This window comes from Rhyacophila brunnea, unplaced genomic scaffold (genome assembly GCF_057557595.1).
Source record: "Rhyacophila brunnea isolate RB1 unplaced genomic scaffold, BYU_Rbru_1.0 scaffold_11, whole genome shotgun sequence".
NCBI lineage: Eukaryota > Metazoa > Arthropoda > Insecta > Trichoptera > Rhyacophilidae > Rhyacophila > Rhyacophila brunnea.
Window position 1 is genome coordinate 39045666 of NW_028232763.1, and position 25408 is coordinate 39071073.

The 25408-nt window shown below is 31.8% G+C and overlaps 1 protein-coding gene across 1 annotated transcript in view; it reads right to left on the reverse strand.

Moving 5' to 3' along the window:
* LOC147078706 (ATP-binding cassette sub-family G member 1) overlaps window positions 1–24037 on the reverse strand; it is a 152923-nt gene extending 128886 nt beyond the window's left edge. The window contains exon 1 of the mRNA XM_085957634.1: window positions 23714–24037. Coding sequence (XP_085813760.1) covers window positions 23714–23915 — 202 coding nt within the window. The 5' untranslated portion in view covers window positions 23916–24037. The remainder of the gene's footprint in view (window positions 1–23713) is intronic.
* Window positions 24038–25408: the final 1371 nt, after the last annotated feature.

Below are 25408 nucleotides of genomic sequence, written 5' to 3' on the forward strand. Positions count from 1 at the left end.
TTTATAATCATTAAATTTATATGGTAGCGTTCGCACACTTTCAGACACATTTACAATTTCAAAATTTAAAATTTATGATCGGGGAATGAAATTTTATAACTTTGCCATTATATGGACGCCGTGACACATTATGACGTCACATCGTGACGTCGCTAAGCAACGGATTACATTTGCACTCATGCATACAAATGAGCAGTATTTAGCCTATAAAGTATTTGGGAATCTCATGCATACGATCCTAGATCAATGCCAGTTGAGGGAAAAATCCTTTGAGGAAAAAAGTAAACAAAAAAAAAGAAGAAAGAAAGGCATTTTAGGTCTTACATAGAAAAATCCGCACTTAAACATTAAAAAATCCTTTCAATAAAAGATTGGGAGACCTTTTTCTACAGTGAAATCAAGAGTGCGTTGTCAAGAACTTTTTTCTTACTCATAATTTTGTTTTTTTTCCGCGAAATGTATAGCTGGTGTTTGTTTATCGAATAAGTTTAACGATTTTATAAAAACTATAAAACCAGTGTATGAAAAAAATGCTAGATGTAACGGCATATTATGCCGGTTTCAATTTTTGCAAGCTAGTAAAAAATGGTTGATCTGGCAAGAAATTGATAAATATGTACAGAATTTCAAATCAAGTTCAATTACATTCCAGTTATAATAAATGCAATAAATTTATTATCATAAGTATAAACATAATATATTAAGCAAGCAATTACTTATATTATGTTTCTTACATAGTATCTATGTCTTTTGAAACCTGTCAACATAAAGTCTGTCACTAGAAATTTTGTCAAAACTTGCGCAGTCATTCCAATAAAAAAATTATAATATTATATACCTGCCTACTTAATTCGGCCTCAATATTAATAATTTGTACTTCGTCTCGGTACAGCCCATAGTAAGTAAGTATGCCTTCGTTTTTGGCCACACAAAGCTTAGGAGATAGTTGTTATAATGTTTGCAAAAGAAAGAAAGTTTCTCTTGTCTTTGATTTTCATATGGCAACTTTCTTAAAAAATAGTCATCTACCAAAGAAGGTATACACATGACCGTTAGGTAATTAAATAATTTTATTTGACACTGGATGATAAAACGCAAATATTACTAATTTTTTTGACAAGACAGACAAGCAAAAACTTAGTAATAAAACATATTTAATACTATCGAGATTGATTAAAATTAAAATTAACATTGATTTTCTATTTTAATCGCTTTATTGTGACTTGGTTTCATCTCTTGGCCGTATCTTCAGACAGTATGCTCACTCACCTATGGCAAATATACAATTGTCATAGATTAAATTGTTTTAATATGGAATATAACTCGCTAATAAGTGAGCAACCGCTTTAAAAATGATATCATTTCTACTCAAGGGATACTAAACGTCCTGAAACCAGTGGCGGCTCGTCCATATGCACTGCGGAACTGCAGCACCCCGAAGCAAATTGAGAAAAATGGAATATTATAATATACACAAATTTATGCATATTATGTGAAAATATCAATATTATTTAAGCGTGAATTAAGCTCGCCCGCGCGCCGATATATCCAATAATTATCACACATCGTGGTACTGCAGTACCGTTTTCAAACGAATATGGTAGAATGGGCGCAGAAGGGGTGCGGGGAGCGGGGCACGCAGCTTGATCGATACTGCAGGCCCGACAGCGTATCGCCGTTTCTGCGTTCGTACGTGAGCACGTGCGCGACAGCGGAGTAAAGAAATATAGCTTTAATGATTTAATAACATATAAGCAATTTATGCAAAGTTCTTTATTTTAATTACTTATTTGTATAATTAATATTTTATATTTAATTTTGATGTTAATAGTAAAGTATAATCCAAATTAACATTTTTTTATTTTTAATCAACTGCAGCACCCCCAGATATCTTATTCACGAGCCGACACTGCCTGAAACCCTGCTCGACGGACTCATTAAATTTGGTGGATGTACGTGGCAGCAAAAAACTAAGGACCGAAACAAGTAGACGGAACTAGGAGAGGTCATCATCCAGCGGTTGGTGATGATTATAAACGTCTACGATGGTCGAGCGGTAGCATGTTGGCCTATAATGTTGTGGGTCCCGGGATCAAAAAAATTCACATGTCGTTTTTCAATGAAGTCGGTAATATCCATTTCTAGAGAAAACATATAATATCTGTTAATACAACTTTATCTCCTTTTAAAATATGTAATGCCCATTACATCTTATCAGGATTTAACATGGTAAAATACACTAATGGTGATTAGGTAACTGTATTATATATCAGCTTATATTCTGAAATATTTGGTGAGGGTGCTTAGTGCCCGAAGACGTTGAAAGCGAATCCCGGGCCACACAAAACGATCAAAATGTAAATATAAAGTTTTAATTAATAACAAATTATATCTCTTGATTTTAGCGTGGTTGATTTTATAGTTAGTCAGAGGGTATGTTTTATAGCAATCATATTTGTTTTTAAATACCTACACATATTGAATTCCATACTGAGAACCCATTTGAAGATTAATCTCTTCCCTTATCATTTCACGATAGCCTCGTGTAAGTGAATTAATTGTGTGTGCTGAAATGACTGCGGCGAATTGTCTTAAAGGTTGGTAAGGGAAGGTTTATTAATAACAAAATAAGAACTTTTTATATACAACGTTTTTAAACTTTATGTTGAATCATATAAACTTGACTTGACTAGCTTAAACGATCAAAAAATTCTGTACTTGATAGAAATACTGAATAATGAAATGTCATTTCGTATTAATTTCCATAGTAACGCACATATATATTATCTATATAATAATTTTGTTGCTAGGACCCCCTAGCAACCAATAATGGTATCGAAATAACTTTTCATACAAAACAGAATTAACAAAAAATGAATTTAATTATCAATTATCAAGACTATCTTGACATAGTGGTGTTACAACCAAAATAGCTATCGACAAACCTTTTTAAAAACCTGTAGAATTTAATATTAATTATATTTTCATTTCTTGTAAAATGGAATTCTACCAAGTAAATGCTAACTCAATTAATGAATTCAATTCTACTTAAAGATGGCTAATGCATTGGCATCGTGTTCTGATGTATTCTAAAAGTTTCAAATGTATAGCTAGTCGGGGAGTTAGTTAAAAATCGATTGCAAGATTTGTACCGGACAAAGTACCGCACCGATGGAAATGTATCGCACATTTATTATTACAATACATAATATTATCACGACATACTCGCTTTACACTTTTAATTCAAGATTATCTATCGAAAAGATTAATATGCATATCACCTTTTTTTTAGAGTGAACAGAATTTCAATAATGATATACGTTGTAAAAACTACTTCTTTGATCGATCGATATTGGATAATTTAATTTAGATATGAGATCCGTTCAAATAGTACAACTTACAAATTATTGACATTGAAACAACATGAACACGTGAATAAAAAAACCAATAGCTGATTTTTAAACATGTTTATAAATAGTTGGTCGTAAATACAGAATTATACGGAAGAAGGAAAGAGTTTTTTAATAATTTAATTTATATTGTAGGTATCATTTATAAATTTAATATAAGTGTAGGTAGATTTCGCTTCCACTTAGATAATACGATTTCGGTAAATGAATAAATTATTTGAAGTTAAATTTAAATGCATATTGCATGACTAATATCTGATTTTGTACATTAAATACAGTGCTGTATAACATATATTATGACAAAAAATATATAAGTAATATTTTATAGTACTAAATATACACAAAATCGCGATGAATATGTTTTTTTTCCGCATATTATTCGGCGTTCGTCTCTTGTTGATTTATGATGAATTTAATATCGTCTGATTTATACAAATAGAATATACTAAAAATATGTAAGTGTAGAAATGTTCCATGGAAATCGGTTTAAGCGACCCGGGTCATGCCTTTATGCGCATTTATTCTATACACAAGACTGCTATCTATGGTTAACGGGGGGTAATGTTACAATAAGTTAGCTGTCTAAGCAGTCAAAACTGTCTATCTCGCTCTAAAATTTAGCACAGCCAAGAGAGGTGCTGTTAAAACATAGCACTTATTATAACAATTACAACTAACTTATTGTAATTGCTAATACTTTGATACAAAATATGAAAACCACCCTCGATAGCTGCCAATACCGGCCGATAGCAGTCTTGTGTATAGAATAGATGCGCTGGTCATTTAAGTTTTGTAAATTATAAGTATTAGGTACCTACTATTATAATATATCTGTCGAATTTTAAATGCCTTTCTGTAGGTATACTAAGTTAACTGTATAAACGATAATTATATATTATATATTACGTACAATAGAATTGCTCATGTATTATTAAACAGTACCTAACCAGATTCCCATGAACAAAATAAAAGTTTTTTTTTATAAATTTAAATATACTTTAATGTAGTAGATTTACAAGTCAACGCCTTCTTAACAACTAGCATTCATTTCCTAATAGCCTTGGTTTAATGAAAATAGTAGGTACTGTATTCGTTGTGTACGGATCCGTGAAATCTTCTCAATACCGTCGTTTTAAAGCTATCTAGTAGTCTCCCATATTTTTTGATAAAGCCCAGAATTCCGATTCATAATATCAATGATATGGGCCTGATGAGAGTTGTGTAAGTATAAATTTATTTCAGTCTTGTGTTTAACAACCGTTATATGGTACGTATGGCCCTCACATCCTGAAGCGGTACCCCATGCTAGGATCTTTGGCGCCCCTCCCCTACCCATCGCTATGGATAAAAGCAGTGTGACGCTCTACAGTAGCGTTTTCCAAATCGTGTAGTTACGCGGTAAAAAAAATGTGTATTTACTGTTTTTTGGTATACTTTAATATATCCATTTGAATTATGGAGTTGTATCGTACAACTACATAATTTAAAATAATAATATTATTGGAAGGAAAAAGCAGGCGACTTTTTTAACTATTGATCCTTTCCACGCAGGCGGCACACCCGTTTGTGGCCTCATTAATTGGACATTTGATATAATTAGCATGTTATTGAAATGTGGTAATTAAATAGTAATTAAGTGCTCCGCGGTCAACAAGTTAATGCAAATTTGTGATGTTTGTTTATCTCACTTATCTGGTCGACTCACCTCACCAGGCTCCTCCTGAGCCCGGGCCCCCAGGCTAGAGCCCTATTAGCCCCCCCTCTTGTGGGGGCCATGATGGTACGGTCAGCGGTCTATATTTATAATTAATAAATCACGATTAAACCCCGAAGAGAAGAGATATTGTCACTGAGTTCTTCATATAAACTTTCCTTAGTTGTAATTTGCAATTATCGACCGTTTCAACAGAGCGTCCGGCTAACTATAAAATTATGTAGGAAAACTAGAAGATGCCATGACAATGGAATGCGATCGACACCTTGATGTGAAGTTGATGAAAATCCACATATAACATAATATAAAATAATTGAATTTGTTTTATTTTGTGTTTATTTTCGTAATTTGTAACATTGACATTGGCTTGCTTTTCTGAAATAAATGGAGTATCAACATAGTGAGAGATGTTATGACATGTCATATCAGAGATATTAAATATTATTTTTATTTGTTTTTATCGAATAGTAATTTTATCAAAAGTGAATGTATACTTACATACTATTAGTATACAAAAATAGTAAATTAATAGTATAGTATTGCAAAATCATGCAATGGACATCTTTACTATAATTTGAAGAATCTATTTGGATGTATATTTGTACCGTCCTTCGGTTTTTCTTTATACAAATCCACACGCGCAGTCGGATTTCATCAAAATTTGGACAGTAGACGGAGGCTAACAAGCCAAAGTGCGTGGTTGGGGTCTCGAATACACCCCGTTACACCCCGGGGACAGTTTTACGGTTCTTGCGGAAAAAAGGCGCCGCGTAGCCTACAAGGCAGGGCCTTGAAACGCGGAAGTTAATGCTGCAATCCCTATTTTTTATTGAAAATTTCGCTAGAATGTGTACATTTAAAAAATATTGGCGTTTATTTCAGCTCGATCGGAGGTCGAATGGCAAAGTTAGGTGCAAATAATTGTGTTATTAGAATCGCTAATCGGCATGCTTCACTCACGGACAATAATTATTTTATGTAGCGGCATCAAGAGTATGGAGTAGTAAAAATCTATATATTTTGGCACCAATAATGGAAAAGCCACAAATAGTATATATCTAAAAGCCCTGGAATGACGGATTGGATATTTATATTATGGAAGGATATTTATATTATATAGAAAAGCATGAAAATAATAAATTGAATATGTTCTACTTTTTAAGATATTTAAATAAAAATAAAAATCTCTCATATTTTATTTTTTTAATTTTTAAAATTCATCCTTTGCACTCTACGCATACAATTTAGAATTTTTATTTTCATCTATTAAACCATTCCACTCCCGGGCAGCGCCGGGTGATACTGCTAGTTTATCTATATTTTGATGATTCCGAAAAACAGAATAGAAAATGATTTTTGTTGTCATTTATCACATGTCATATATATGTCATATACATATATGTCACCTTGCACTAAATATCGATTTAATTTGTAATATAAAATATACATTGCAGTGGCGAAGACTCCATATTAGGCGATTATTTAAATCCTACCTTCATAAGACGAATAATTTTTAATTGCATATCGACGTATCAAAAAAAAAAATACTTAATAATATATTCTGTAAAAAATAAAATAATTTTCCAACGATATTTTTATCGTATATCTAGGAATGTATTAAATAATATAATTAATTAATATAGCTTATATCACTATCTGCTAAAGGTTTAAAAATATATGCCACATCGTGCCATCTGTCTTTAGCGTATTTATCGGAGAGTGTTGAATGAATGTTTTTTTTTTGTATGGAAATCGAAAATCTAAAATCTTTGCGCATATTATTGTCTATGACTGCAGCTTTGAGCTCTATGCACAATTGTCTGTCATAATTACAACAAAATTACAACAAAACACTATCCAGAAAGCCTTTCATAGTTATGATCGAGTTGTCTATGGTCCACCAAATCTGCAATAGATTCGTTCTGTTTTTCTATTTAAAATATTACCATATATAAAAATTCTCTTTTTCATAATTTAGGTAAATTATTTTGTAATTGTTAAACGATGACAAAAATATGAAAAATATACAAAATAAATTCAATAACTATAAATACACAATTAATATTTAATAAAAATGATTAAATGTCTTTGCAATTAGTGAATAATATAAGTTATTTTTTGACCATGTTTTCCCCGATACGGTAACACTTGCCGTTGAAATGTCAGATTTTGTCATTTACAATTATTACAAATATATGCCATGATGTGAATAATTATATAGAGTGATTAAAACTATATTACCATGTTGGTGTGTAGGTAACTAAGTACTTATATATTTCAACTACCTATCTATTGGTTTAATATTACATAAATATCTAAATCTGAATAAGAAAAGTTAATTCATAATTCATTGACACTGACATTTCAATTCGATAATTGGTTTTACTAAATTAAGACATATACAGAATCAAGAAAGTAAAGGAAAATATGTCGTATTAAATGTCACGGATATTTAATAGTTGTTCAATACCCATATTGAGATCAATTGTTAAATGAATTTGAGTGTATTGGCCGTTTTAAAGACACGTAAATGTATTTTGACAGCAGCTGTCAGTGGTAAATGGAAATACGGAAGGGGGGGCAAGGGGGCGAGTTCATAACAAAAGTAGTCTATGGTTAAGGATTCCTTATCTCTATAATCTATAGTTAACAGATGGATTTCGGCTACTTACAATTTTTACTGTTATTTTATGGTAAGTACGAATTGAGCATCGCGCTCATTGTCCAAATAATTAATAATAAGATAATTTAAAAAAATCTATGCTGTTCAATCACATATAAATAAAATATACATACCTATATTGTTTTTAAAAATAAGAAAAATAATTTTATCTAAAGATTTTTGATGTGTATAGAAAAATACATAATTTAAACTCATCGCACAATTTGATGTCGTCTGTGAGCTATTGAAATTTCATCGAATTAGTGTGTACCTATTTATCAGTAGTATTATTGTATTATCTTCTTATTTTCCGTAAGCATAATTGACAAATGTGTTCTTTTTCTCTGATCTCCACAGCTTATCTCTTTCCAAAAGTCACCCTTTGCTACTGATATACAGTGGTGTCCAAGGAGCCCTAATACCCACAGGGACGCCCTAAAACCCTTTGGGTAGCCAAACTCAAGTTCGGTGGATGTATGTGGCAGCAAAGAACTAGGGACTGAGAAGAGTGTAGGGAGCTAGAAGAGGTCTGCGTCCAGCAGTGAATCGACCCCGACTGATGATTGTAGTGATAATATAGGAAATAAGTAAATATGACACAAATATATTAATATAAGGGTATTCAATACAAATTTTCTTATACAGTATTTTCAATCGTGTCTGTTTAAATTTATCTCTAGGTACATTCAGCTAGGTGTCCTGTTGTCCAGATGAGAACGTCAAATGGTGCCAATCCTGCTGAGAAAAAAATATTCGTAATTTAACTATTTAACTCATTTCCAGTTCTGATATATACTTAATTTTTAACATTAAATAATATTTTCTATCTTATATAAATTATCTTTAATTATTTATTATAAATCATTTAGCGAGACCTGTTAGGATATTCTATCATGTGGACTGATTGTCAACATGCAGAGTGGCATATTAATTCAAATCCAAATTTATTTATTTTACATATAATGAACATACAAAATTATAAATTCAGAGTGTTCACGACATGACATAAAGTAAGTATTAAAAAAAAAATCAAATAAAAATACAGGGTTATACGAGTAAATAAGTTATAAAATAAGAAAATTAAAAGTACATGGAAGCACATAGTGAACTAGGTTGATAGACCCTATCTTAAAAACTTATAAAACAACGTTCACCTAAATTCACCATCACGTAAGTGAAATTCATCAATATCCGAAGCTATTTGATTAAAAATAGTTATTGCCCTCCCAGTTGGCATTATTAATGGCAGGTTAGTTCTGCATCTTGGGAGAACAAACAACGGATGCCCTCGATTCCTTAGATAATTATCAGAGACACACAAGCCAACGCCACCAAGAATGGCAGAGTTTACATCTACATTCTACGCAATGAAAATTGTAATAATTATTATTGTATTAATGTAAATTCTGCATAAACTTCACCAGTGCGCGGGCAGGTAGATTACAGTAAATGTAAAAGATCGACCACACAAGATTAATTTTGTATAAATTGTTTATACTAAATTGTATACATTTATTGTATCACTTAGATATTTAGTAGATTATACTTCGAGTTTATTATAGTTACATATTATAATGTCACGGCTAAAACTACCCACCATATGACAGTGTAAAACATTGTAAGATTACCTAATAACAATATACATTCACTCCATGAGTGCGCGCGCAGGTGTTAAAATTCTGCATTAACAGTACACCTGACAACTGGGCCCACACAACACATTAATAACGTAAATATTGAAAATAACATATTCTTTATCACGTAAAAAATTTGTACCTTCTTATAACCATATCCAGAAGGTCTCGTACTTTCTTTATTTTTGCGTTCTTTGACTGGGCCAAATACGAGTCCATTTTATAAAAAAATATTTGTAAGTAAGTATTTATATGTTGGTAATATCCATAACGTGTTGGTAATTTTCCATTGTAACGGTATAAATCTTAATTTTAAGTTCATATAATTAATTAATTTAAATTTAGTCGTAGGCACAGTGAATATTCATTTCTTTTCATATATTATTTTTATCCCAATTTACTATTACGCCTTTCAATTTACAGATGCTATCGAATATAAATAGTACAATAAGTACTATGCACAGTTCCAGTATAAGAGCGAATCATATTCACATTCTAAATTGACCATACGATTCTTTTGTTTGCGACGTAACCTTTTTGATTGAACGAATTCTATTCATTGGATACAAAAACACAGTGATAGATGGATCCACATTTTGCCAAAGTTATTGTCACGGTCTGAAACCGGTTTAGTGAGACCGACTAAACAACGTTTTTTCACATCTTTAGTAATATTTAGATATACAAGACAGTCTACCTGTAGAATTTTAAGATACTAAACATAGTAATACGTTGGTGTAGGAAGTTGAATCGATATATTTATCATGAACTAGGTATATAATTATAATATTAATTTTAATATCACATAATTGTATACTTCTTGTATCAGGATTAAGAAAAGGTTTAGTTTTAGTATTATTCTTGAGGTGTTGTTGAAGTGAATAAGCAAGAAGAACTTGTCTTTTTCTGGGATAATAAAATTTAACTTTGTAGTTTTGATAATGGTGAGACAGGTGAAATAATTATCTACTAATAAACCAACATGCAGAATTTAAATATTTTATATTATCATTTTGTAAAAAATAATTCTACTTCAATTCATTTTTATTATAATCAGAGCGTTGGAGCGGAGTTCAGAGCAGGAGCACGGAGCAGTAGAGTGCAGGTTTACCTGGAGCACTGAAAATTTGTAGTGCTCCACTGCTCCGGATGTTTTTTAATTATTAAATTGTCGTCCTAAAATTCAGCGAAAATATTATATTTGACACATTGAAACACTGGAAATATCTGAAATACGGCAACACTGCCGAGTGATAAATAATAACCTGACTTTTTTGACAAAAGAGGCAATTAATAATGAAAGACGATTTGCTGTCGGTTTTTGTTTAATATAATTAATAATGAACATGACGATTATTTTTATAGTACTATTTTTTATTTTTTAACATTTGTGTACATATACTTAATACCTATTAAAACTTTTTACCCGGAGCGGAGCAGACTCTGGAGCGGAGCTGAATCAAGTATTAGGTCCCGGAGCGGAACTGGAGCGGAGCAACTGAAAAAAGGGTTCGCTCAACCCTCTGATTATAATCAACTGAAGTCGATGTACCGGAGAACGAACGCCTCCCCATTTCTTTTTACCTCTTTCCATCTTTAGTTTTTTTCTGTCAGTTATTTCCATGAAACTTGAAAACTTTCCGAATGCAGCAGGATTTAAAGCAGTACTATAATTTAGAAACGTAAATAAAAAGGATCGTTCGTTTTTTAAATCATTTACAAAATTCTCGCGGAGCCTAGGCTAAGACTCGAGGAAGCATATTTATTGGGAATCAGTGCACTCTTATTATTCGTGCACCTCTATCGATTTATAATAAATATAAAAAAACGTAATGTAAGAATCATTTGTTATTAAAAAAATGTTTTAAGGTCGAATATTAGGTACAGTTGGTGCGCACTCATTCGAAAAATATAGAAATAAGCTGCATACTAATGAGCAGGTCATAGGTGCCGTTTTCCGCAACGCTGACCTGGATTTTGAGATACCATTGTGAAGACTGAGATTTTCCCAATGTCATATTGTTTTAATTGGTTTTTTGTTAGCACCATTTTTATGGACTACTGCTCAAGCATCCAGTGAGGTTAGAATGCAGAGTGCATGTCAAAAGTCTCGCCTGGTCTGCCTGAAAAAAAATTAAATTTTCTTACCAGTATGACCAACAAAATAATAAAATAAATACAAAATGTCTGATCACATACTAGAAAGAACAGGTAGTATAATACGTGGAGATTGCTGCCGTCTACAAATTATTAATTATAATCAATATCAACAATGGCCCCCACATCCTGAAGCGGGCCCCTAGGCTAGGATCTTTGGCGGGCCCCCCTACCTATCTCTAAGGATAAAGGCAGTGTTACGCTCTACAGTAGCGTTTTTCAAATGGTGTACGCAGTAAAATTAATGTGTATTTTTAGTGTTTTTTTATATATTTTAAAACTTAGGTACATCCATTTTAATTATTATGGAGTTGTCGAGTATCCATACCATGGCCCTCACATCCTGAAGTGGGCCCCCCGACCCATCGCTATGGTTAAAGGCAGTGTGACGCTCTACAATATCGTTTTCCAAATAATTAATGTGTACCTGGGTATATTTAGTTTTTTTTGTATATTTTGAAATAATAATATTATTGGAAGGAAAAAAGCGCCCCAAAAATTAATGTGTATATATTTTTTTTTATATTTCAATACATCCATTTGAATTATGGAATTATCGAGTATCGATACACAATTAAAAATTGTATCGTACAACCACATAATTTTAAATAACAACAATATTGAAGGAAGCGACTTTTTTACTATTAGAGCAAGTTTGTGATGTGTGTTTATCTCACTTACATGGTCGACTCGCCACACCGGGGCCGCAGGCTAGCACCCTGTCAGTCCCCCCTTATGGGGACCATGGATAGAATGCATTGTTATAGTGGAAACTTGCGCAAATTGCGATTTCTCCCACTTCCCATGAATTACATAAGGTAAGTGTAACTAATATTATTAAGTACAGTTATTATTTCCGATTGGTTTTACATGAAGCATATTGCGTCGTTTTCTCGCGCTCGGCGTCGCTCTAACTGCGTCATATTTTCTATCAAAACTATCGAACTTCATGCTTATGTGGTATGTTTATACGACACTAGTGCCTGTGTACCGAATTTCAATGTGTGTATGAGAAAATAGACCACCAGTGACTAAGTTGAGTAAACCAAATTCAAGGTTAAATTTAATATGCAAATTAAAAATTCTACATAACTGATTTAAATACATATTCGATACGAGGTAAAGGGTGTTAATGATCCATTATTACTATTTCATGAAAAATATAATGCGTCTTTATGTTTATTAATATTTACAGTATTTTAAGTACCTACCTATCAATCGAAAATATTTTAAATATACATTATAATATTAACATTTTATAAACTAAGTCCATACAATGTTCAATATAAAATGGGTACAACATTTATAAAAAGCAGTTACTGATGTACACATGGCTGAATCCTGTTTCATGCATAAATAATAATATGTATGTGGTGGTATGAAATTGTTGTTTACTCATTTTTAATTATACTTATATTCGCGTATTCCTCAGCGTCTCATCTCAATCATCAATGTTCATAAATTTATCGTAAAATAATAGTTCCCAGAACCAACCATTTAAGGTTATACTTAGGCTGAGGCACGGTCTAAAACGATCGTGACTACGCGACTCGAAGATTGTGCAAATGCCACGTGCAGAACAAAACATAATTTGTCATAAAAAGTCAACATGTTTTCTTTTTCAAGTAAATGGGTAACGTTTTTTAGTCATCTTGACACGATTTAAGAATTAATTCCCCCGTCGCCATCACAAAACAAATTGACGTGTTCACAGCTCGACTTTCGGTCTCCGATTGCCAGCCAGTCCGAAATTTCGTCGCACCTATAGTTGAAAATTATTGACCGTTTCACTGAAGTACCTTCTCAAATCGTTAGTTGAATAGGAATTGGTTAGTTATAAATAATAAATTAATTTATTCTAAATAACAAACCATCCTTAAATGCAATTATTATTAATAATTAATTAGTAACGCTTGATTGGTGATCAGCGTTCTAAGAATTTTGTTATTGCAAGTAATAATCTATTTGATAACAAATGTTCAATGTTTTAGCAAATTGCAAGGTTCATGCTTCGCCGATACCAAATCAACGGGTCATTATACGAATGAAACAATAATTAAAGGTTAAATTTAGACTGTTAATACAAAAGGTTTTTTATTCCTATAAATAAAATTGTAAGTACATTAATAATATATAAAAACGTCATGAAATGGATGTTAACCACTTGTTCAACATATTAAATCCATATACTAGGTTCAAACACACATTAAAAAACAACACGTGAATTTGCTAGACCTAAAGATTCGAACTTGGGATCCATGACATTATAAGCCGTCACATTACTATTCGGCCATTGTGGGCGTAAAGTATAGTAGTAATGTTATGGTAATATTTTCAGCTACCACTCCGCAATATCACACAAGTCTGGGCAAACTTTTTGGATGAAGGGCCAGATTAGGAAAATAAAATTAACGGCGAGCCGCAAGTAAAATACTGTTTATTATCATGAAAAAGGAGTTTTAACATAAAAAATTAATGATTCTCTAATATAATGAAACTGTCTTAGATTTTTCAACATTATTTTAAATTTCAGGTGGTAATTTTGTAGTTGAGACCAATATTCCCTGTAAGGTGTGCGCGCGCACAACTTCCAAAATGTGCCCGCACACATGTTTTCATCCCCCGCACAGTCCCCACACAAAATTATTGTAAAATAAAGTTTCTTTTGTCAGCGCAAAAAATCTGGTTGTGATCAAGTCAAAGTGTTAATTGATAATGTACTATTGTTGCTATAAAAATAATTGCTTCTATGCTTTCTGTACAAGATATTCATAATCATGCATCTGAATACACTGATATTCTCGAAAGCTGGCGAACTAAAAATTATGCATTTGAATTCGTCGAATGCATTAATGCAGTCATTATGTATGTGTTTATGGGGGGTGTGTGTGTAAATTTACCGCACCGGGTGACACCAACCCTAGTTACGCCACTGCTCAGATGCGTTCATAATCCGCACACACAATAGAAAAATTAGAGGGAACGTTGGTTGAGACTATTAAGTCTGCTTGTTAACAATCATTGGTGATGCTTGATCGTAAAAAGTTATTGTTGATATTCATATTTATTATTGAAAATATTTGTTCACATAATATTATGTAGGTTGATCCAAAAATAAAATACATTTTTCAGCTAGAATCTTTAAGTTGTTAAAATTTGAAGATTTCTTCTCAATTGTGCAATAATTCATGTAGGTAGGAAATTCGAATTATATTTTTAAATAGGCGTTAAGATATAGGAAAAAGTAAACTTTTTTAGAATACGATTAAGGCTTGCGGGCCCCACAGAAATACTGGACGGGCCGCATGTAGCCCTCGAGCCGTAGTTTGCCCAGATCTACTATAATAGGTACTTATATCATTTTTAGAGCGCATGTCCGCCAAAACTATTTTTTTTAAGTACCGCAAATAAATTCTACGTAACAAATAGTGGTGTAGGAACCTATATATTTTTTTTTCAAAAGCATCTCTATTAGCAAAAGTCACCGCATGCCACTGCTAGGTAATTATTTATTTCCCATTATCAAAAAAAAAATAATAGATACAGAATTGATAAAAAACGATATTTTTAATTCCGTATAAACAAAGATACACTATTTATGATATTAATAATAGATTATCGTTTGGGGTATATATTTATTTTGTATTGACGATCAGCAGTATGACTAAAATTATTTATCATATTATTATTATGTTGGTACGTACTCACTTATTCGTTTTTTTTTAATTAATGGGACATGCACTACATATTTTCAAAATAAAAGACTTAGATTATGCAAATTATATTTTACTGATGATAATAAATGAGTACATATAGTAATTAATCTGCCTGTTGAATGGTAGAAACTATTCGAAGTAAATTTTTATGTAAATAATGTCGTACAACATCATAATTTATTCCTACTTTGTAATTATTCAATTAAATTAAATTTGAATTCGCCTCAAGGGTGCTGTGTGTCTTTCTACCAGTCCAGCCACCATAGTCTAGGTCTCTCAACCCTCATTTTTCTTGTTGGTTGGGTGGTTGGGTATCTTCCGCCCATGAGATATAGCCTGCTCACGGAGTAACCCCATATGAGTGGAAAAGATTCATTAATAAGCGATAATTTAAAGCGATTTTATTAAATATAATCATTTTTAAATTAAAATTTATCAGTAACAGAGGCACCAATACGTAATATATTATATATATTGTAATGTAATTGTCTCAGAATGTATCTACCTAAATATGCTGTGCGTCGTATATTTCGTTCGTTCAAAGGCAGACTGCAAAAGGTCAATGCATTCAAAGGCTGTAATAGTCCGTACGTAAATGTTTCATTTTAATGCACACCTACAGTGATATTTACAAAGAGTTTCGAAAATGTTTTAATATTATTTAATTTCAGATATTTAAAAAATATAATTTATATTTTTTACTGGTTTTTTGTTCAGGTGTTTTAAAATTTTAATACCATTATTAATTTTTAACCTAATTCTATGATTTTATAGTATATCTGTTCATCAGTATTAATGCCATATAGTTACTATTGTCTTCTTAAATCCTGTAAGTATAATTGGCAAGTACCTACCGACTTATCTATCCACTATTATAATGGTCGCAATCTATATACTTCCAAAAGTCAGTATTCGCCATTGATTGCCATAATATGGTAAGTGTAAGTAATACCTTGAATGGATCGTTTACACATGGCGTAAAGTTAGTAGTTGAACCTTTCTCAGTATGAAAAATCTTTCACGCATTTTGATTTAAGAAAAATGCGTATCCAATTGAATTTAAAAAATAAAAGCGCACGTACACATGCATGGGTTAACCGGTACCAATAGTGTATATTTTAAACTATCGCGATAATAACTGTTTACACGTAAAAGTGCAGACTGTCTCTCCAATCTAATTCTTCAAACGTAAGCGCGATGTTGTCATTGTATTGTACATAGGAAATGCAATACCGAATGATGGTGCCAATACCGGTATTTCGGTATTTCCCATTGAAAACCGGTATTAATATATTGTAAAATAATTGGAAAAAACAGAAGTATGTAATTCCCAATAAATATAATAAGTATATGTAAAAATCTCGTTAAAATATTATTATTGTATAACATGTGTCATTACTGGTCACCAAGGACGATGAAGGGCCACGGAAGTAAACCAGACATTCCGTAACCTGACAAAAAATTACAATCCTGTTATGCATTTCATGTTAATTAATAGATTTTGTTTCCACTGGCAATACCGAATATATATCCGTATTGTCTGATTTTTAAAACCGGTATTTCGGTATCAAAAAATACAGGGATACCTGTTTTGAAATACCGGTGTTGCGATCCCTAATTGTACGATGATCGATAAACGTCAAAATGTTATGTGTTATGTAGTTCGTATTTCTTCCGGAAAGTTCGCCACTATCGTTGTACTGCGCATGGGCATCCGCCATGCAAGTACCAATTATTGCGTGAAAATTCAGAACTCTTTCAACTTTTTTTTATCCATGAATGCAATCTTGCAACTTGCACGATAATACGTGTTTACACGTGCATTTTCTTGTTATGGCCATACTATTACGTACTGTCAGCAGTAAATCTACGCATGTGTAAATAAGATATAATATTAGTCAGGAGATCAGCTGGATTTTTTCCGTATCAGGAAATTTGTACGTAAACAGTTCACCGCAGTACGTGAAACATGAGTTCGTGTAACATTTAATCAAATGACGAGTTCTTCGTTGAACATTTCACCGTGGAGTATATTTTTATGTATGCTACAACATGTGGCAAATTTTATGAGATGTCTTTACTAGGTTAGGTTAGGTTAGGGTTAATCTAATGGGAACAGTACTATTTGCAAACTATCACCGCATTTTGTAAGATACGTACAAATGTATTCCACGGTGAAATGTTCAACGAAGAACTCGTCATTTGATAAAATGTTATACGAACTCATGTTTCACGTACTGCGGCGCACGAATAAGTGTCCCACGATGAACTGCATACGTACAACTTACATATAACCGATTTTTTCATGTAAGCGAATTAATTTTTTTTTGATTCATTCAAATTTATAATAAATTTAATATTTTATGTGTAGGGGAAAAGTGCGTTACTTTCAACTCTGAGCGCTTACTCACAAATGCTTGACGGTTGCGGTAACATTGGGAAAATTGATATTAACATTATTTCCTTATCTCGCGCATTAAACATAGATAATAAAACGGACCTTAGACAACAAAGGAAAACAATGGCCTGAAGATTGACCTCTTTATGAGTATCAAACCAAGATCTTTTTTTATTCCCTGATGATCAACATATTCAAGGTCTACAACACCACCAAGATAAAACTGTTCTATATTTAAATGATATTACAATCGTAGCGAACAATTTATTCATTGAAAATTACAATAGCTTCTCTGGTTCCTTAGTCAATACTACTGTATGTATATTGTATGTATGTAATACTATATAAATGTTTAATAATTGTTAAAATAAATTAATTTTATTAAAAATCATAGCAATGCAAAAATAGCAAAAAACTACTTAATTAATATCATCATCATCATCAGCCTGAATCTATCCACTGCTGGATGAAGGCCTCTTCAAGTTGCTTCCACTTCTCTCGGTCCTGTGCATTGCGTTGCCACGTACTTCCGCAGAACTTTATCATTTCATCGATCCAGCGGCCTCTAGGTCTACCTTGTGGACGTTTTGTACTTCTTGGATACCACTGGATGACTAGATTTGTCCAACGATTGTCTTTTCTTCGAGCTATGTGTCCAGCCCATCTCCATTTAAGGCTTTTAATAAACTCTATTACATCGCAAACCCTTGTCTGCTTCCTTATCCACTCATTCCTCTTTTTGTCCTTTCGCGTTATGCCCAGCATGCACCTCTCCATACCACGTTGTGCTACTCTAAGTTTCTGGATCTCTCTTTTACTTAGGGTCCATGTTTCACACGCATATGTCATCACGGGAAGCACACACTGGTCGAACACTTTGCGCTTTAGGCACAGTGGAAGGTCACTTTTGAAGACATTATTCAGGCGGCCAAAAGCACTCCAGCCTAGCTTTACTCTGCGAACAATTTCATCAAATATACATCCATCTATAGATACTTGTTGTCTCAGATATATTATTATTATTAATATGTAAAATGGAATATTATGTTTGTTTGATTTTCCATTCCTAACCTAAATAATATTATATACCTAGGTGTCGTTTTAATTCATATTTATAATTTTAAAGTTTAATTTCAGTATAGTTACAAAACTGAAGCTCGATTTGATATGTATTTAAAAAAGATTTCAAGTAATAAGTACCTATACTTTTTCATTTATTTATAAAACTCGATGTATTTAAAAGAAATATAAAAAAAACATTAAAACTACGAATTACTCAAAAGTCTATAGTATTCATTAGAGAAATATTAATAAACTATATTTTAATAATAAACACTACAACCATTGAATATTATATAATAATCAGATGGGAACTTTTAATGAATTCATATTTTGTAACGGTTTTTTTTAGTTTATCTTTGCCATTAATTTCAAAATATTTTTAGATATATATTCATTAATATCTGGGATTGACCATTAGCGGAAAAGGTGTGTAGCAGAGATAAAAATTATACACAGATTGCAAAAATTACGATGACTCGTTTTACCACTATATAGAAGGATCAAGGAATTTCAATTGCCACAAAAATGATTATTGTGCAAACATTAGTGTTCTCCATTTTATTCGTACGGTGTCGAGCCATGGATTCTGTGGCGAAGTGTTTGTGCATTTGGTATTGATGTCGAATCGTTCGCATTTATTGTACAGAGCACAGGATGAATCATTCAATCATCCAGATTAGGATAAAGTAACGGCTCTTGACAGTATTGTTCAGCACGAACTGGATAACCTGGAGAGACTTATGGCTTTGAGTAGCCTCCGGGGAATGCGAAGCAGGTGAAGGGCGTCGGCGCTCTGGAGCGATCAAGTGAAGGAGCTGACTGTGGGCTGCCCTCACTCTGTATTGTGAGAAGCAGAGGATCGAAAGGGGTGGAAAGTCTTGGTCGCTCAAAAGATGACAGAAGCTCAAGGTGGTCACGATTGTTAGCCATGAGGAAATGATTAAGAAGAGAGAATATTCATTAATTAAAAACTTCAAAATGTCACAAATTGTAAGCTTTGTGTTTTTCCGCTATGTAGGAATTTATTTTATTGTTCCTTCCAAATTTGAATTTGTGCAGCAGTTAAAGGTTATGCGTTATTATTGGTTATTATTTTGAATAAAATTTTATTTATGACGTGTTCTTTTGTTTGAGTTTTAGTGCTGTCAAAATAATTTTTATTTTGTCATAATCGGTACATGATCGGTACCTACTTTGTTATAATATGGCAGTGAATAACCATTATTAATGTGAAAAATGTGTTTATTATTATGTGTTATATAAAAAAGGAGTAAACTAGTCGGTGTGTGTATTATTTATGATTCTCAATACATCCTTGTGGTAAGCTTAAACTGTATTTTAACAACACGCTTTCTTCTTCTTTTCTTTCGACCATGTCCGATCCTAATAGGATCATATGGGCCTCCACAGAGTAGAGGTTTGTATTGACAGATTTTTGTTTTACGAGAAATGGGTGTCAGCCACTTGCTCAACCTATTAGGTCCATACTCTGACTCATATACAAATTGAAAAACAATATGTGTACTTGCCAGACCCAGGATTCGAACCTGGGACCCTCGAATCTATAGGCCGGCATTTAAGCCACTCGGCCATGCACGCTACTGACGGATAATTATTATTGTCAACCAGAGATTTATCAAGATTCAACACATAATTTCATGATCTGTCACATTATATTATCAAGTTTTTATAGGTCCTATACTTGCATATAATTAATCATAATATCATTGTCGCATGCATCTATTGCATGCTTTAAAGTATAGCAACTAATATATGTGTCTGTGCTATATTTGTACGCCACAAAATCCATACTTAACGTCTTCGGGATTAATATGACGAAAACCTTAGTGAAGATATTCTTACAGAACAGTGCAGAGCAAACCCTTATATTTTAAATCTTCCCCCGACATATTTAACTAAGAATTGAGGATATTATAATAGTATGAAGATCTATCAATGAAACAACCTTAAGTGATTCCGGGTAATTCAGCAAGTATTTCATAAAATGGTTCACTCATATGAATACGTGTATTAATTAAGGCGCTAAGTACCAAAAACATAAAAACTGACATTTTATAGAAAAATGTTCCACATACCAACGCCAATAACTTTAACTATAGTCTAAGTGCCTCAAGCAAGTCAAAAAAATACAGCAAAATAATTAAACCTGTCGACGTTGTAAGTCCGTTGGCGTGTTTTATTTATAATGGTATAAGTAGCACTGCAGTTCTCAACGGCATTCAATATAAAATAGCTGACGATGGTGTGTTGACACTTGCGAGTTCTTAATACCTGAAATTATAGAAGCTGCCGTGATTACTTCACACTGTAAAACTACATTTTTCAAAAGGTCTGCTTCATGAAATTCAAATACAGGCAACACTACTTTTTGGTATTTAGAGCCTTATTTAATACACGTATTCATATGATAATCGATTTTACGTAAGCACTAATTGGTGTTAAGGCTATACTTCAGCTGGGGCACGGTCTAAAACGATCGTGACTACGCGACGCGAAGATTGTGCAAACGACACGTGCAGAACAAAACATAATTTGTCATAAAAATTCAACATGCGTCCATTTCATGTTCTGTTTATTGTTCTATTAGCAACAATAATAATATATTCATTGACATGTTTTCTTTTTCAAGTAAATGGGTAACGTTTTTTAGTTATCTTTACATAATTTAAGAATTAATACCCCGTCGCTATCGCGAAACAAATTGACGTGTTCACAGCTTGACTTCCGCTCTCCGATTGCCAGCGAGTCCAAAATCTCGTCGCACCTATAGTTGAAATTTATTTGCCGTTTCACTGAAGTATGCTCTTAATAAACATGAAAAAAATCGATGATAATGACAATGTAATGGTGATTCAATAAAAATTAATGATAAACCAGTCTAATGAAAAAAAATGACTATATAGGTACAACCAACTATATTCATAGATAATAAATTAATGGACAACGCGTGATAGACTAGCCAAAATGGCATAGCTGAACACAGCGGATATAATATGCAATTAAATGGAATATTGGGTAAGTATAGCATTTTATTTTCCACGCACATGTTTTGCGGTCTTGTTGCTATGTCACAAAGCTTGGTGATATCAAGTGTGTGTATATTTTTTTATTTATTTAAAACATTAAACGTAGGTATGTAAAATATTTATATAACATATTAATTCAAAAGTAGGTAGATAGGTATACCGCATGATAAAAAACAGTGATTAATTTTATAACAAAAAAATAAATAAAAACGAAATACACACCAACGAGCATGTCAAGATATCTAGGGAGTGCATAGATTATCTGTTGCTACCTGATAGGCTTGCCACGGGAAAATCATTTCAACCAAAATTAGGTCATGGCTACAACCACGTTGGCAATAATTGACAGGCGTATACAAATTCTTTTTTTTAGAACATCATGAATGGAAACCATTCCTTGTGAGAGTAAGCGAAAAGTTTTAAAGACAGTAGTGACTTTTAAAAGAGTGGAAAAATGAGCATTGTAGAAAAATAGTCGGAACATAGTCAATTGAAAAATTATCAAACAAATACATCGGACCTATTGTATAAAGACTATAAAGAATGGATACTGGCGAAATGATTGCGAAACATATAAACATGACACTAAAATCTACGCGAATATCTAAATAAAATTAAAATTGAACAGGACTTAAACTAATTATGTTATTTCATATAACAAACAAAAATATATACATACCGCAAATTGTAACATTAATAACTTATTCTGCAAGGACTTGTGTATCATCTTTTTGAAAGAAGATACTTTAGAACTAATAGTACTATATTATATCATGGCGATACAGATCTGTATGATATTTTCAAATTATATATTATTTTAACTTAACAAATTTACATATGGCTTACGCTTACATTATATTATTTAATTGCTACAAAACAAGACCATACTAACTAATAAATTATCATGACATTTTTACCAAATTATTTAGGTATCAGAATGTCTGTCATTCCTCTGTAGACTTGACATAATTGCTTTATATATTATAGTGCTATTGAATTCAATAAAAAAAATGTTTTTTTCGTAAGTAGTTCTTTCACGTTTTATTTTATAATTTAATCAAATCAATACCAGTTTCAACTGAATAATTAATTAAATTAGTATTGCTATCATTTATTTTATTAGATTATTATTGATACAAATATTAGTATGACTTGTGAAATTATAAAGAATTTTGGGTAGTGTAGACGGGGTAAATTAGAAAGAACAAATACAATAAGAAAATGATGGTCGCTAATATCTTATGTGAAGTTTGTGTTAGTCAGTAGCGAAGGGTGGAGGTAATTAGTCATAGGTCATAAGTATTTATTTTTATTGAAATAAGACTACCTACAATTTGTAAATGTCATTGGCTAGTTTTTAAAAATCAATTAAGCCCTGCCTAAACCAAACTATAATATTTTTGGGATATTTTAGGCGATACGACAAAATTGTGCACACTTTTTCATTCATACTTATTTATTTTCGTTGTATTAAGAATAGGTAAGTACAATATATTACACATATTGTCGGTTCATTTTTTTAAATTCATTAAGCCCTGCCTAACCAAACTATAATAGATAAAAATATGGTTCTATCTATAAAATATTCAAAGTTATATATGTTTTAATTGCATAATTTTAGATACTTTATAGATAGACGAGTATTTATTATCTATTATGGTTTGGTATTCATATGGTTTAATTGAATTTTAGAAACAAACCAACACCATCTGTAAATTGTATCCTTATTTCAATGAAAACAAATACGTATGACTGACAAAGTTTAGTGTTGAGTATTTAAAGTGGCCCTTAACAGCCTGCCTCCACCCTTCGCCACTGTGTTATACAATATTATTAATGACAGTATGCAAAAATGTAAGCGGTAAAATTTATAATAAAAATATTATACTGACAATATAAATAAATTTACATACCATTCTTCAAGTTTACTATGTAGCTAATATCTTTAAATTCGATATCGATGGGCTGCGAGCGGGGTAGCTGGAGAATTACCGCCCTACAGCCTCTGCCGTCGTCATTGAATCCTGCGGCGCCATTTGCGTTTCCACCCCCGCCCAATCCACCACCTTTCAGCTTATGACCGATCTCCCTGAGGAAATCCAGTGTGCCGAACATATTAGATTATTTTTTAGTAAACTTTTAACACAAACAAACAGCCTTTCAAATAAATTATTATTCAACCTAACTATTAAACGATAATTAAAATGTCAATTTATTTAAATTTATTATAGCAGAAAATTATCACGTGATTAAAAATATATTATTGAATTATTATTTTAATATTTAATTTTAATTGCACTTTATGTATTGTATAATATTAAGTTGTAGTATAATAAGTCACTATTTTGTATATTAATTATTTATTAAATTGTCACTTTAAAAACATTTTATTTAAAAAAAATCTTATAAATTATCAAAGAATTCCGGTGATTCCGGAATCAATTGTATTATCGTTATAAATAATACTATGATTGGATAATATATCATTAATCAAAATCGTCAAAGATAAAATTTCATTGTCACGGTTGTTGAAACGTTGACTTCAAGGCGTAAAAAAACACGTTTGTTAGTATGCAGATACTTTCGCCAGCGAAACATCCAACGCACACGACTGTCGGCCCAGAACTAACGAAACCGCGTACTAATTTTCATCGCAAACTGTTAATAATAAATATTTTTAAAATACTTGAGTTCAAGCTATAGTACACAGTGTACAGACTACTGCAATCCACGTGGTTGTATACCTACAGGGTAGTTACTATGTCAATGCAAAATTATATTTTATTAAAAATCTTAATTAATCATAAAAAAATAGTTACTATTTGGAAAATGATAAATCTTTCGGTTTAAAAGAAAAAAACTAATTAATGCAAGCTGTTTTTTGACATTAGAATTATTTATTCAGATTAAAATTATTTACTTATTGTATTTAGTGAACTTCAAAATTATAAATTCAAGACGTGAAAAAATAACGATATAGTGTTAATACGATAAGAATTTCTAAGTATATCTTTTAAAAAATTAGAATCTTTTATCCGTATGATAGTAGGTATATCATAAATAATTACAAGATAAAAATAACTTTTTATATACCACGTTTTTGAATTTTCTGTTGAATCATATAAACATGACAATTCTATGTATTAATAATTAAGGACAAATAAGTATTATGCAACAAACAAACAAATTTAATATAGTCATTTTGATTTCCATAGTAACGCACGTATATATTAATAGTTTAGTTGCTAGGACCACCGCCTTAGCAACCAATATTAGTGGATTGGATTACGGATTTCTTCCGAAATAACTTTTCATACAAAACAGAATTAACTGAAAATGAATTCAATTCTACTTAAAGATGGCTAAAAGTATTGAAAAATGCATTGGCATCGTGTTCTAATATACTCTAAAAGTTTCAAATGTCTAGTTAGTCGAGAAGTTAGTTAAAAATCGATTGCAAGATGTGTACTGGATAAACAACCACCGGACAAACAAGAATACGAGCTAAAAACGTGGTAAAATGACTATCGATTATTCTCTCTTATATATTTTATTTGCTAAATTAGTGGTGTGTACATCATTATTAGTTTTCAAAATAATTTGACAAG